This window comes from Diceros bicornis, chromosome X (genome assembly GCF_020826845.1).
Source record: "Diceros bicornis minor isolate mBicDic1 chromosome X, mDicBic1.mat.cur, whole genome shotgun sequence".
NCBI classification, from domain to species: Eukaryota; Metazoa; Chordata; class Mammalia; order Perissodactyla; family Rhinocerotidae; genus Diceros; species Diceros bicornis.
Window position 1 is genome coordinate 69,997,298 of NC_080781.1, and position 14,164 is coordinate 70,011,461.

The 14,164-nt window shown below is 34.9% G+C and overlaps 1 protein-coding gene across 10 annotated transcripts in view; it reads right to left on the reverse strand.

Annotated features, from left to right (window-relative positions):
• Nucleotides 1–3,049: 3,049 nt before the first annotated feature.
• The window catches only part of LOC131401161 (transcriptional regulator ATRX-like), a 97,578-nt gene continuing 86,463 nt past the window's right edge, over nt 3,050–14,164 (reverse strand). For 7 of the 10 annotated variants that reach the window (XM_058536218.1, XM_058536222.1, XM_058536223.1 and 4 more), the window contains 2 exons: nt 11,012–14,097; nt 3,050–3,496 (listed from right to left, as the gene is read on the reverse strand). In XM_058536218.1, the coding sequence (XP_058392201.1) occupies nt 3,237–3,496; nt 11,012–14,097 (3,346 nt within the window). In that variant the 3' untranslated portion in view covers nt 3,050–3,236. The remainder of the gene's footprint in view (nt 3,497–11,011; nt 14,098–14,164) is intronic. The other 3 variants (XM_058536224.1, XM_058536219.1, XM_058536225.1) reach the window with 2 other exon arrangements.

Here is a 14,164-nt window from a genome sequence, read left to right on the forward strand (position 1 = left end):
GGGTCGTGGGTTGGGATCCTGGGCGTGGACCTACACCACTCATCAAGCCATGTTGTGGCAGCAACCCATATATAAAGTAGAGGAAGATGGGCACAGATGTTAGCTCAGGGCTAATCTTCCTCAAGCGAAGAAAGATTGGCAACAGATGTTAGCTCAGAGCAAATCTTCCTCACCAAAAAAAGGGAAAAAAAATTACGTGTATAATTTAAATAACTTGACAAACTGGTATCATTATTCTCCCTTTCAAAAAGTATATAAATCCTAATCTATAAAATTTGAAGTAAATTCTCAGGTATACAAAATTCAAAATATACAGTTAGTCTACTATTTATAAAATTTTTAAAAAGCTCAATCAAAAAATAATAAAAATTACTGCCGACCAACCTATAAAATTTTGTCATTATTTATTAAATAAATGCAATTAAATAGAAATTAATTTACAAGTAAGACCACTCAATCTCACAATATCATACATTTATTTTCAAATATGAAGGATGCTACCTAATAGTATGCTAAAATAACAGAAACTTATTCACACCTACTAAAACATTCAGGACATGGCTAAGATTTTTAAATGACCTCAAAAGCTATCATAGCTTTAAAATAAAAAAGATAGGGGCTGGCCCCGTGGCACAGTGGTTAAGTGTGCGCACTCCGCTGCTGGTGGCCCGGGTTCGGATCCCAGGCACCCACCAATGCACCACTTGTCAGGCCATACTGTGGCAGCGTCCCATATAAAGTGGAGGAAGATGGGCACAGATGTTAGCCCAGGGCCAGTTTTCCTCAGCAAAAAAGAGGAGGATTGGCATGGATGTTAGCTCAGGGCTGATTTTCCTCACACACACACAAAAATAATAATAATAAATAAATAAAATAGAAAAGATAAATAATAGTGAAATCTACTACAAAACTTTTACACAACTATATCTATGTCTTATATAAGTATATATGTTTGGAGAATTATAAAGTATTTACTTCCTCAATTTCAGAAATATCAAAACTTCTTTGGCTACAAACTAGCCTGCATATCTTAAAAGTCTAACAAATTCTTTCCACTCTCATCAAAAGATGTATTATAATTAAAATTAAATGCTTGAACAAGAAAAAAGTTTTACAGAAATTTATTGCATCCAAATAGTTAAGTATTTGCATTAATACACTATTTACCTCTCTATAAACATCAACACTGAAAATGTATTACAATACTGCTAAAAGGGCAAAGCATATGAAATTTATACACAATTTCTACACAATTACACAATTGTGTACAAATTTACACACAATTACAATATGCTGTCTACCAAAATACATTCTACTCAAAAATGTGAAAATAGCAAAAATTATTCCAAGACTTAATCATGATCTGCAAACAAATTTTTAAAAGTTTCTTAGTGCATATTAAAATATGCTCAAATACATCATCTATACTAAAATAGTTCAAAAAGGTATTTGTATCCCCATCATTAGATAACCCATGAGGGTTAGATACTTCTTTGGTATATTGGATATGAAACAAGTTATTAATGGTATATTTTATAAAAGCACATTAAACTGAGTATAAAGAAAAACATGCTTGAGATAAAATCCAATTCTTCTCAAAAGTACTCAACAGGGTTGTATTTTTTAATCACAAATACAAGATGGAATTAAAGATACCATCCAATAAAATACCTGCTAATTACAGAGAGAGATAATCACGTAACTTAAAAGATGAAAATGATATTTATATTTTGACAAGCTCTAACACAAAAAACTATCATACCTTAATGACAGTCTCATTTGGTGGCTAAGTATGAAATTAAGGTTCATCCCTCACAGTTAAATTAGAATATAGCATGTTTTAACCAATATTAGCCTTGCAATAACATTTGAGGCCTCATGATTTACAGGAAAACAAATAGTAGCATAAATAAAGAAGAGAAATTAAAGCATTTAAAGAGAATAAATTTTTAAATGCTTTCATAATCTTGCTGTTACCATGTGCTATATAAAATCCCTGATGAATAAAATGTATGCCTTTACCATTCCATCTGGACCCCACCCCTACCTCATAAAATAATTGGATATATATTTAATCAAAAAATAAGTAAGCAGCATCTGAGTCTTTGTGTCCATGATTAAGCTCTATTCAAAATTGCAAAATAAAATTGCTCATTCACCTTAATAAAAACGTTCTCCTGTTAATTAAGGAAAATGCTGATCTTTGAAACAGAAAAACCTATCAGCATCAGCACCATACAAAACAAGCTAAAGTAATAGCTGGCCCCACAGCATTTACTAACGCAAAGTTAATTCCTTAAAAAATTATGAAACAAAAATTACATGTATATTTTCATGTTTTCTTAATATAGAGCTTACTATTATGAATAAATGGATGGTTAATATAGTGTTCTTTAATAAAACCATCAAGTCTATCATAGAATTTTGGTGCTAGAATTAATCAGAGCAAATTTCATCCAAGCATTTCATTTTAGAGATCAGAAAATTTTGGCAGAGTGGTTAAGTCACTTGCCCAAAGTCACACAGACATTTGTTGGAAAAGTTAAAACTAGAAGTCAGATATCTTATCCCCATTATTCCAAAATTCCATCCACTACACCACACTGTGTCCTGGTTGAAGATTATGAGTGTGGGGTATACTATAGTCCAGGAAGAGTTTAAAAGATATGTAAAAACATTATGGTTCTATTCTTAAATACCTTTGTTTTCTTTATTCTTCATTGCTAGGATATGGGTGTGTGTTTGTATTTTTTTTTTTCTTCTTTTAAGGGATTTATGCCATCCCTTAGTTAAGTAAATCTGTACAGGCTACACTGTTTACATTTAAACCTACTGTTTGTCTTATTAAAGTTAATACTATCCTACTGTCTACTTCGATTTTATTTGAAAAATGGTTAAAATCTAAATCAGTCTGGACACCTTGTAAATTGATACTTATTTTGAAAGCGATTTCTTAAATATCTGAGCAATCTCCTTTTGTCCACTTTGAACAGGTTTTTAATAAATAGAACCACCATACTGAATGGCAATTAAAAACAACAATAAAATATTGAGGAGAGAGATGTCTGTTGTCACCAATTTATTGAGATATGATTTACTTTCATGAGTAAAATAATCTGTCAAGACTAAAATATTCTCAAAAAATTATCACAGTTTACATAGAAACATAAAATTGACAGTGCTGTATTGATAACACACCCTATGCTAGGTGTGTTCATATTTATATTTACTTTCTCTTAAGGTTTATGAGTTTTAGCCCATTTTCTGGCCTTTCTTTCAAACTTGCAGGAAGACCGTGAGGGAGTCTTTCTAAGGCAGGCACTCCTGGTTTTTACAACCTGCTTGCGGTTCCGTTGCTGCTGTTTGTGCCCACGCCTAGGGTGTGTTATAATCTTTTTAAAGTCCTTACAGATGGAATCATACCTATTCTCAGGATCATTGTCGTCGTCATCATCATCCACTGTGACAGGCACTGATTTAGATAAGCCTTCATCTCCTTGAGGGAAAAAAAAGTGTACTTAAAGTTAGCTTTAAATTACCTATACAAGTAAAATCATGTAAAATAAAACTGAAAGCCAAAAAGTTAAAACAACTAGTGGGTTCTAAACTGTACTCTGGGATCGAAAACGTGAGTAAAAAGAATTTCAAAGGAAAGTACAATGGGGAATTTAAGAAGTGCCAGCAGTCAAATGATAAATATTTGGATCTTACATTATTTCAAAGTTCCTTCCCAGAGCACAACGGTTTTAAAGCTCATCTTTCCCAGTAACAAATCTTTATCATTCACCATCATGTTAGCATAATTTCTTGCTGAAATAAGCTTTCTAGTGATCCATTTTAAGTTTAAAGTTAACGGACGTCTAATTTATCCTGTATCATTCAAGAATAGCAAAATTGCTATTAATATTTTGGTAGTACCAAGTAATTTCAAAATATACTTGAATTTGTATGGTATTCATGAGTAGAATTACTCGGGAGATATATTCAAGTACAGTAAAACTTTATTTCCTTATAAAAAGCTACATTCCTATCCTTTGATTAAAAATCTAAAGAGATTAAGATTTGTGCATTTCATTGTATGTAAATTTCACCTCAAAAACAAACTTAAATATTGAACTCTAGTTAATACTATCTATGCTGAAGTAATCAGGGAGAAGTATGCTGATGTTTACTACTTACTTTGAAATGCCAGAGACCTCAAGGGCATTACACCGAGTGAAAAAAAGTCATTGTCAAAAGGTTACATACTTCATGATTCCATTTCAAAATAACAAAATTACCGAGAGGAAAATCAGATTAACCAGATTAACCGTTCCCAGGGGTTAAGAATGGAGATAAACAAGGGGGTGTGCATAAAGGGTAGCACAAGGGAACCTTGTGGTAATGGAATAGTTCAGTAACTTGGTTGTGGTGGTCATTATACAAAGCTACACGTGATACAATTGCACAGAACTATAATTACACATACATATACACAAACGAATGAGTGCGTGTAAAACTGGTACAATTTGAATAAATCTTTAGTTTTCTGGTTTTGACACTGTATATAATTACGTAAGAAGTTACCATTGGGGGAAACTGAATGAAGAGTATCCAAGAACTCCCTGTACATTTTTTTTTGCAGCTTTCTGTGAATTTATAATTATTTCAAAATAAACAGTTAAAAAGGCAAAAAAACAGATTTATTGATGGATAAACCGAAGGATATATAAACATGTAATAAAGCAAATACAGTACGATGTTTCTGTATATTTAAAATTTTTCATAATAAAATATTGGGGGAAAATGTTGGAGGAAAAAATCCATAAAGAACACAGACACCTATGGGCTCAGGATAGAAACACTCTAAATATAGAAAGGTAAAAATAAATCTCACCATATCCTAGCATACTCATAATAAATACCTCATTCAAAGAGACCAATCTTCAAATGAAATATTATTAGTAATATTACTATCATTCCTCTTTACTACACCTTTCAAAATTTGACCCATCCTTTAAAGTTGAGTTCAAATGTTACCTGTTCTTTTAAGTCTTCCTCCAACATTTAGATTAAATGGCTCACTTGTTATTTATCAAATAGCCCCATTTTAGTTTTATATCTTCCTTCTGGTATTCTTTTTTTAATAAAATAATTATTTATCTATGTCTATACTGCTTATTGTACTGCAATCTCCTAGGACCGTGTTCTTCATCTTGGCTGCTCATACCATTCCTAAGCTCCAATTTCTAGGAAAATGTTGTACCCCATAATAGAATACCCAACTACTGCTGAATAAATTGGAAGCCTCTAAATTCATGGGGGCAGGGGAGGCTTAAAGAGCTCATAAAAATTGCCGCCTAGTCAAAGAAGATTTAATACCCATCCTCCTCAAACTATTCCAAAAAATAGAGGAAGATGGAACACTTCCTGAATCATTCTATGAGGCCAACATCACCCTGATACCAAAACCAGACAAAGACAATACAAAGAAAGAAAATTACAGGCCAATATCGCTGATGAACATTGATGCAAAAATCCTCAACAAAATATTGGCAAACCGAATACAACAATATATTAAAAAGATCATACACCATGATCAAGTGGGATTTATACCAGAGACGCAGGGATGGTTCAACATCCGCAAATCAATCAACGTGATACATCACATCAACAAAACAAAGAATAAAAACCACATGATCGTCTCAATAGACGCAGAGAAGGCATTTGACAAGATACAACATCCATTTATGATAAAAACTCTCAATAAAATGGGAATAGAAGGAAAGTACCTCAACATAATAAAGGCCATATATGACAAACCCACAGCTAACATCATATTCAACGGGGAAAGACTGAAAGCCATTCCTCTGAGAACAGGAACGAGGCAGGGCTGCCCACTCTCACCACTCCTGTTCAACATAGTACTGGAGGTTTTGGCCAGAGCAATTAGGCAAGAAAAAGGAATAAAAGGAATCCAAATAGGTAACGAAGAAGTGAAACTCTCACTATTTGCAGATGACATGATTGTATATATAGAAAACCCTAAAGAATCTGTTGGAAAACTGTTAGAAACAATCAAGAACTACAGCAAAGTTGCAGGGTACAAAATCAATCTACAAAAATCAGTTGCATTTCTATATGCTAATAATGAACTAACAGAAAGAGAGCTCAAAAAGATAATACCATTTACAATTGCATCAAAAAGAATAAAATACCTAGGAATAAATCTTACCAAGGAGGTGAAGGACCTATACAATGAGAACTACAAGACATTATTGAGGGAAATCTACGATGACATAAAGAAATGGAAAGATATCCCATGCACGTGGATTGGAAGAATAAACATAGTTAAAATGTCTATATTACCTAAAGCAATCTACAGATTCAATGCAATCCCAATCAGAATCCCAATGACATTCTTCACAGAAATAGAAAAAAGAATACTAAAATTTATATGGGGCAACAAAAGACCCCGAATAGCTAAAGAAATCCTAAAGAAAAAGAACAAAGCAGGAGGCATCACAATTCCTGACTTCAAAACATACTACAAAGCAATAGTAATCAAAACAGCATGGTACTGGTACAAAAACAGACACACAGATCAATGGAACAGAATTGAAAGCCCAGAAATAAAACCACACATATACGGACAGCTAATTTTCGACAAAGGTGCTAAGGACATGCAATGGAGAAAGGAAAGTCTCTTCAATAAATGGTGTTGGGAAAACTGGACAGCCACATGCAAAAGAATGAAAGTGGACCATGTGCTATCGCCATTCACAAAAATTAACTCAAAATGGATCAAAGACCTGAAGGTGAGACCTGAAACTATAAAACTCATAGAAGAAAATATAGGCAACACACTATTTGACATTGGGTTTAAAGGAATCTTTTCGGATGACATGCCTACCCAGACTAGGGAAACTAAAGAAAAAATAAACAAGTGGGACTTTATCAGACTAAAGAGCTTTTATAAGACAAATGAAATCAGAATCAAGATGAACAAACAACCAACCAGCTGGGAGAGAATATTTGCAAAACATACATCTGACAAGGGGTTGATCTCCATAATATATAAAGAACTCACACAATTGAACAACAAAAAAACAAACAACCCGATCAAAAAATGGGCAGAGGAAATGAACAGACACTTCTCCAAGGAAGATATACAGATGGCCAATAGGCACATGAAAAGATGCTCAACATCACTAATCATCAGGGAAATGCAAATCAAAACAACACTAAGATACCACCTCACGCCCGTTAGAATGGCCATAATCACCAAGACAAAAAACAACAAATGTTGGAGAGGATGTGGAGAAACAGGAACCCTCATACACAGCTGGTGGGAATGCAAATTGGTGCAGCCTCTATGGAAAACGGTATGGAGATTCCTCAAAGAATTAAAAATAGAGATGCCCTATGATCCAGCCATCCCACTACTGGGAATCTATCCAACGCACCTGAAATCAACAATCCAAAGAGGCTTATGCACCCCTATGTTCATTGCAGCATTATTCACCATAGCCAAGAAGTGGAAGCAACCTAAGTGTCCCTCGACTGACGATTGGATTAAGAAAATGTGGTATATATATACAATGGAATACTACTCAGCCATAAAAAAAGACAAAATCGTCCCATTTGCAACAACATCGATGGGCCTGGAGCGTATTATGTTAAGTGAAATAAGCCAGAAAGAGAAAGACAAACACTGTATGATCTCACTCATATGTGGAATATAAACCAACACATGGACAGAGAAAACTGGACTGTGGTTACCCGGGAAGTGGGGGTGGGGGGTGGGCACAAGGGGTGAAGGGAGTCATATATGGGGTGATGGACAAACAAAAATGTACAACCCAAAATTTCACAATGTTAGAAACCATTAAAATATCAATAAAAATCAAAAAAAAAAAAAAAATTGCCGCCTAAATTAAATTGGACATATTAGGAGAATAAACAAATTTAGCATGCTTGTATAAGCATGCAAGCAAATTCTTGAAGAATGCCACTTATCATTGGCTGTCACCCAAACTTATCTTGAAAAACAGTACCTTTTACATACTGCTTATTTTCAATAGCCTTCATATTCTTTTCTTTTTTTTTTGGGTATGTTGTGGGGTTTGTTGTTTTGCTTTTTTGTTTGTTTGTTTGTTTGTTTGTTTGTTTTTGGTGAGGAAGATTGGCCCTGAGCTAAAATCTGTTGCCAATCTTCCTCTTTTCACTTGAGGAAGATTGTCCATGAGCTAACACCTATGCCAATCTTTCTCTATTTTGTATGTGGAATGCCACCACAGCTTGACTTGATGAGTGGTGTGTAGGTCTGTGCCTGGGATTCGAACCCACGAACCCCAGGCTGCCAAAGTGGAGCGTGCAAACTTACCCACTACACCACTGGGCCGGCCCCCCTTCATATTCTTTTCTGCTTAAATATTTCTATTGACGAAGTCCAATTTTTAGATGTGTTAATTCCCTAGCAAATTTATCTTCTTTTTTTCATCTAAAGTAATCAGTTTCAAGAAATATCCAAGGTAAAAAAAATCCAAACAAGTCTTGTTCCACCAAATAGTTGAGGGACTGGCATCTGCTGAAGTGCTGAATTCTCTTCTCTGGATATACACATGAGAAAAGGTTTACCTCCTAATTAATTAGCACAATAGTTCTTCAGAACAAAGTTACATAAGTCAAAATAAAACAAAATGATCTAGAGTAATGCCGGCTTACGAAATTATTAGGAAATGCGCCCTCTGAGTATTTGCCATATGTTGCCATCTCTTCTTAAGATATAATGAATACATATTACTTATTACATTAGGTATTAATAGTCCCAAACATGAGAGGTATATCACAGAAACCCTCGTATGTGTCAAATCAAGTGAGATTTTGGGGAAAAAAAAATTAGTACTTAAAATCACACATGTTGATTTCACTAGGGAAGCTGTTTAATCATGGACACGTTTTCCAAAGTTTAATATTAGTTCAATAGCCTAGAATTTGTTAATGAGAATATTCCATGTAACTAATCACAATATTGTTCTTATACCCTAATCCTTAACAAGAGTTTTCCCAACTAACCTGACAACTAAAACATTCATTGGATATCAAAGTAACTATTAAGAGTGTGTTTTCAATACAAGTCCACAGTTTGTTATGCACAATTCTGAAATCCAAAAAGCCTCAAAACAAAGTTTTGTAAAGTGGTGCCAAAGTTCATTTGGCAGCAAAACCTGATCTGAACTGTTTATTCCTCTAAGTGTGAACGTTCATGTGTTTTGCTGTAGAAATACTAATGTGTTTGACTATGGCGGTGTTGCCTCAGGCTCTTTGGGGGCTTTTATATAATATATGGTAACTACTCCATATTATCTTTTTAAAAACCAAAAAGTTGAAAATTCTGAAACACATTAGGCTCCAAGAATTTCAGGGACTGCAGACTTGTAATTACAAAAGCCATATAGACCGAGCTCCATCTAGGCATCTGATATAGCAGAGCATTAAACTGAGTACACCATGCATATCACAGCTGGTTTTCAAATCAACTCATTAGACAAGTGCTCCATAAAAAAATTTAAAGTTTTATTAAAAACCAAGATTCAGGTTAATTCCACTAAAATCCAATTGGGATAAATGGAAAATCCTAACATAAGAAATAAAAGGAAATTTTTAAAACATTCTGCCTGTGCTGAGAACACAGTTTTATGTGAAATCTACTTTATACAAATTTTAAAATAAATTTCAAATGTTTAAAAAAAAAGACAGTATGAGTGACAAGTGTACATTTATTATACAACTGATTTTTAAAAAGAACTATAATAATGATAAAAATTATTTTTATATTTCTTTTATTGGGGGAGCTATCATTGACCTGTTAATCCAAACCATAATCACCCTAGTGCTCTATCTTATCAGGATAGGGTAATCCAACTACTTTTTGGATTTCTTTCTTCCTTTATTTTGTTAGTGTTAAAGACAGAAACATTTGTTCATGTCATTAGAAAAAACTGATGGGCACCAGCAAAGGGTTTTGTGATGAAATAAATTCAAACTTTTAAGAGGATTTAATGGGACACAAAGTTAATCTCTGTCCCATTTTAAAAGTCATATGCATGGCAAAGCAGTCAAAATGTTATACCAGTACCAAGCACTCATCTCCATTACAAGACTAAATACCTACTGAACTAGTGACACCAATCTGATTCTCCTTCATAAACTACTGTTCATTACTCCAGAGAAAAGCATTAAACATCGATAAAGAAATTTTGTTATTTACCCAGCAAACTTAGTATACCTGATACAGAATACTAACAATGTTTGAAATACCTTCCAATTATGGCATAAAAATAAATGGAGAAAGGCTTTCTGGTAAATCTCTAAATTTTTTGTGTGTGTGTGTGCGAGGAAGATTAGCCCTGTGCTAACATCTGCCAATCCTCCTCTTTTTTTTTGCTGAGGAAGACTGGCCCTGGGCTAACATCCATGCCCATCTTCCTCCACTTTATATGTGACACCGCCACAGCATGGCTTGCCAAGCAGTGTGTCGGTGCACATCCGGGATCCGAACCGGCAAACTGTGGGCCGCCGCAGCGGAGCACGCGCACTTAACTGCTTGCACCACCGGGCTGGCCCCAATCTCTTTTTTTTTTTTTCCGTGAGGAGGACCAGCCCTGAGCTAACATCCAATGTCAATCCTCCTTTTTTTTTTTTTTTTTTTTTTGCTGAGGAAGACTGGCCCTGGGCTAACATCCATGCCCATCTTCCTCTACTTTATATGGGACGTGGCCACAGCATGGCTTGACAAGCGGTGCGTCGGTGCACACCCAGGATCCAAACCAGCGAACCTCGGGCCGCCACAGCGGAGTGCACGCACTTAACTGCTTGCGCCACTGGGCCGGCCCCCCAATCTCTAAATTTTTAAATGGTCTCTTCCCAAAGAGTAACTTTGCATTTGACTGGCTTCAGGGAAAATTAAACAATGTAGTTATTCAAGAGGGGAAAAGTACAAATTATAAATTTATCTATTTTGGCATACCTGAAGATTGGCAAAATCCAGTATGTGAAGACAGCACTAAATTTTCAGTCACAGGCTTAATTTTCTGCTCATCACTGCTCCCCTCACCTAGAGAATTCTGATCATCTTCTCCTATATCAGAAGAAGATGAGGAAATAATGTCAGCTTGCTTCCTTTTAGTGCTTGCTCTTAGAGAGTTTCTCATTTTCTCCTTGACATTGCCTGCCTTCTTTTTAGCTGAAGTTCTTTGTTTCTTCAGCTTTTTATTATCTTCAGAACTTTCCTCAGCATCAGAAGATGATGAGCCACTTTGTACTTCCTTGGTATTTCTCTTTGAATTGAAATTTCTTCTTCCTCTCAATTCTATTCTTTTCTGTCTCTTATCAGAAGAATCACAACCATCTTCTTTCATGGAATATTTCTCAGTATCAGATGACGAACAATCCTGTCTCTTCGTTGAACTCTTTTCAGACAAGTTGCACCTTTTCTTCTCTCTACTGGATGCTCCATTCTTACTCCTTTTATCTTCTGAAGAATCACAACTATCTCTTTTCCCTGGTAACTTCTCAGCATTATAGGATAATTCATCCTTCTTTTTAGAAGTTTTACCTTTTATTTTTTTACTTTTATTTTCCCCATCAGTTGTGTCATTCTTATTTTGTTTTATGCTTTTAGGAAAATGACAAATTTCTTCTCCCTCAGGTAATTTCTCAGTGCCATCAGATGATGATTCATACTGTTGTTCCATCTTAATTACTTTTTTCTTCAAGTCTGTAGTTTTCTTTTCTTTTTCTTCACTTCTCTTTTTGTTCTGCTTTTTATCATCTTCAGAGGATTCATCACTCTGCTCTTTCTTTGGGAACTTCTCAGCAACATCAGATAAGCCACCCTGTACTTTCTTACATGTTTTGGTTTTCAGATGCTTATTCTTTTCTTTAGTTTCAGCAACCATTTTGTCTTCTGGAGAATTAAAACTCTCCTCTTTGCCAGAAGAAGGCTTATCAGCACCATCAGAGGAAATACTTGGTTGCTGCTTCTTAGAGACTCGATCTCGTAATTCCATGACGGTCTTGTCTTTATCAACTGTGCCTTCTGTTGAAGAGAAATTCACTCTCTCTTGTTTCCTTTCAGCATCATTAGATGATCCTTCTTGTGCAGTCTCCAAACTTTTCTGCCCTTGATTATCCATTCCTTTTTTCCTATGTTTTTCATCTTCAGAAGAATCATAATCTTCTTTATTTGGAACTCTTTTTTTAATTGTTCTGGCAGCCCCGATTTTACTCATGCTCTTTATCTCTTTTTCTAATTCTGAATCATAATTGGAAGATTCAGACTGGTTTTGTCGTTTCTTTTTAGAAATTATAGACCTTTTAGCTGATTTGCCTTTTTTAATATCAAAATCCGAGCCAGAAGTAGAACTTTTTCGTTTCCTTTTTCCTTTATCATCTTTCCCTGATTGAGTCTTTAAATCATACAGAGTCTTCTCATGATTTGTATGAGTTTCGTTAATATCAGTATCTGAAGAAGAACTGTGACTCATCCTGGATACCTCTTTGAGGATTGATAGCATTTCATCAGAATCTGAATTTTGATCCATAATCTCTGACGGCTTAGATTTAGGCAATTTATTAGGTTTGGGATTATCTAAAGCACTGTCAGAAGAATTCCGCTTATCCTTTTTTCTCACTCGAACTGACAGTTTTTGTTTTTCCTTAACTGTTTCATTACTTTCTTCATCTGAATTAGATGTTGCAGGGTTGGTTTCTGTCTGTCGCCTCAAGGGTGTAGTCTTTACACGTGGAGATCTTCGAAGATCAGATTCTTCTGAAAGTAATGAAACTTCACTTTCAACCAAATGCTCATTATCATTCTTTTCCTGTCCAACTCCACAGTTCTCTGGCTTGGAGTTCAGACCAGAACTTTTATAACCATCTTTATCTTGTGGAACTTCCTGACAATCAGCATCTTTAATTGGGGAATTAGAAAGGGAAACAGGGGTGAGTTTAACATATAATTCTTTTGTTACTTTAGCTGTAGTTTTTGATTTAATACCTCCTCTGTTGTCTTTTGAAGTAATATTTAATTTCACAGAAGAACTCTCCAGTTCTTGCTCGGTTCCACTGTTGCCATCTCCCTGGTAATCAGCTGAACTCTGAACTTCCATAGCAGTCTCAAGATTCTCAAAAATGTCTTCTGGAACTGAAGAAGGAACAGACACAATATCCATGTCTAAGTCTTCAGAAGTATTAGCAGGTTCATATTGAGGTACTTCTTTTTTATCGGATTTCTTATGTTCACCACTGGTACTTTTATTTGCTCTTTGTTCCTCTACTGGAACACCCTGATCCATGTGCTCACTGTCTACCTGCTTTCTTGATAGTTTAGCTTCTGATTTTGAAATATCCTTCTTTTCCATAGCAAAAGGTTTTTCTCCTTTTCGTACTTTTGTTTCAGACTTACCATCTATGACTTTATGCTCTTTGGTATTTTTCTCTTTGTTTACAGCATCCAAAGCTCGAATCTCCGAATTCAAATCTTCTTCTAAAGCAAGATGAGCTTTCTTGATATCAGCCAACACAGACTTAAAAGCCTTAAGCTGACGTAACTTGGTAGCAGAATTAATTTCTGAATTATCTGTTGCCTGCTTCAAAAACTTAACGTAACTGGAGTTCATGTTGGCTGTGGTCTCAATCAGTTTTTTTGCCTTCTTAATCATCTCTTTGGGCACAATTAGTGCTGAATAAGAGTAGGTTACAGAACCAGAACATGAATCATCTAATTTCTTTTCTTCTCCATTACAATTTGAACTATTTTTCTTTGGAGAAAATCTGGGTGTATGGTCATATACTTTACTACTCTTTTCATTGTCAACTTTTATCTTCTTCTTATTTTGTTGCAACAACTGTTCTAAATTTTCAAACACGCTGTTACACGCAGTGACCAAGTCCAACAAAGGCTCCGGGTGACAAATGTAGCAATACCATTGGTTGTTTTCATCCATTATTGTAGACAGCTCCTTTCGACCAAGGTTGCGCAGAATGCATTTCTTGCAGAAGGCATTATGGCAAAAGTCACAACAAATCAAGTTTCCACCTTCTGCACACCATCTGAAATTATTTAAATATTAAAATATTATTCCCAAATAAAACTCATTTTAAATCTTTTTCATTACTA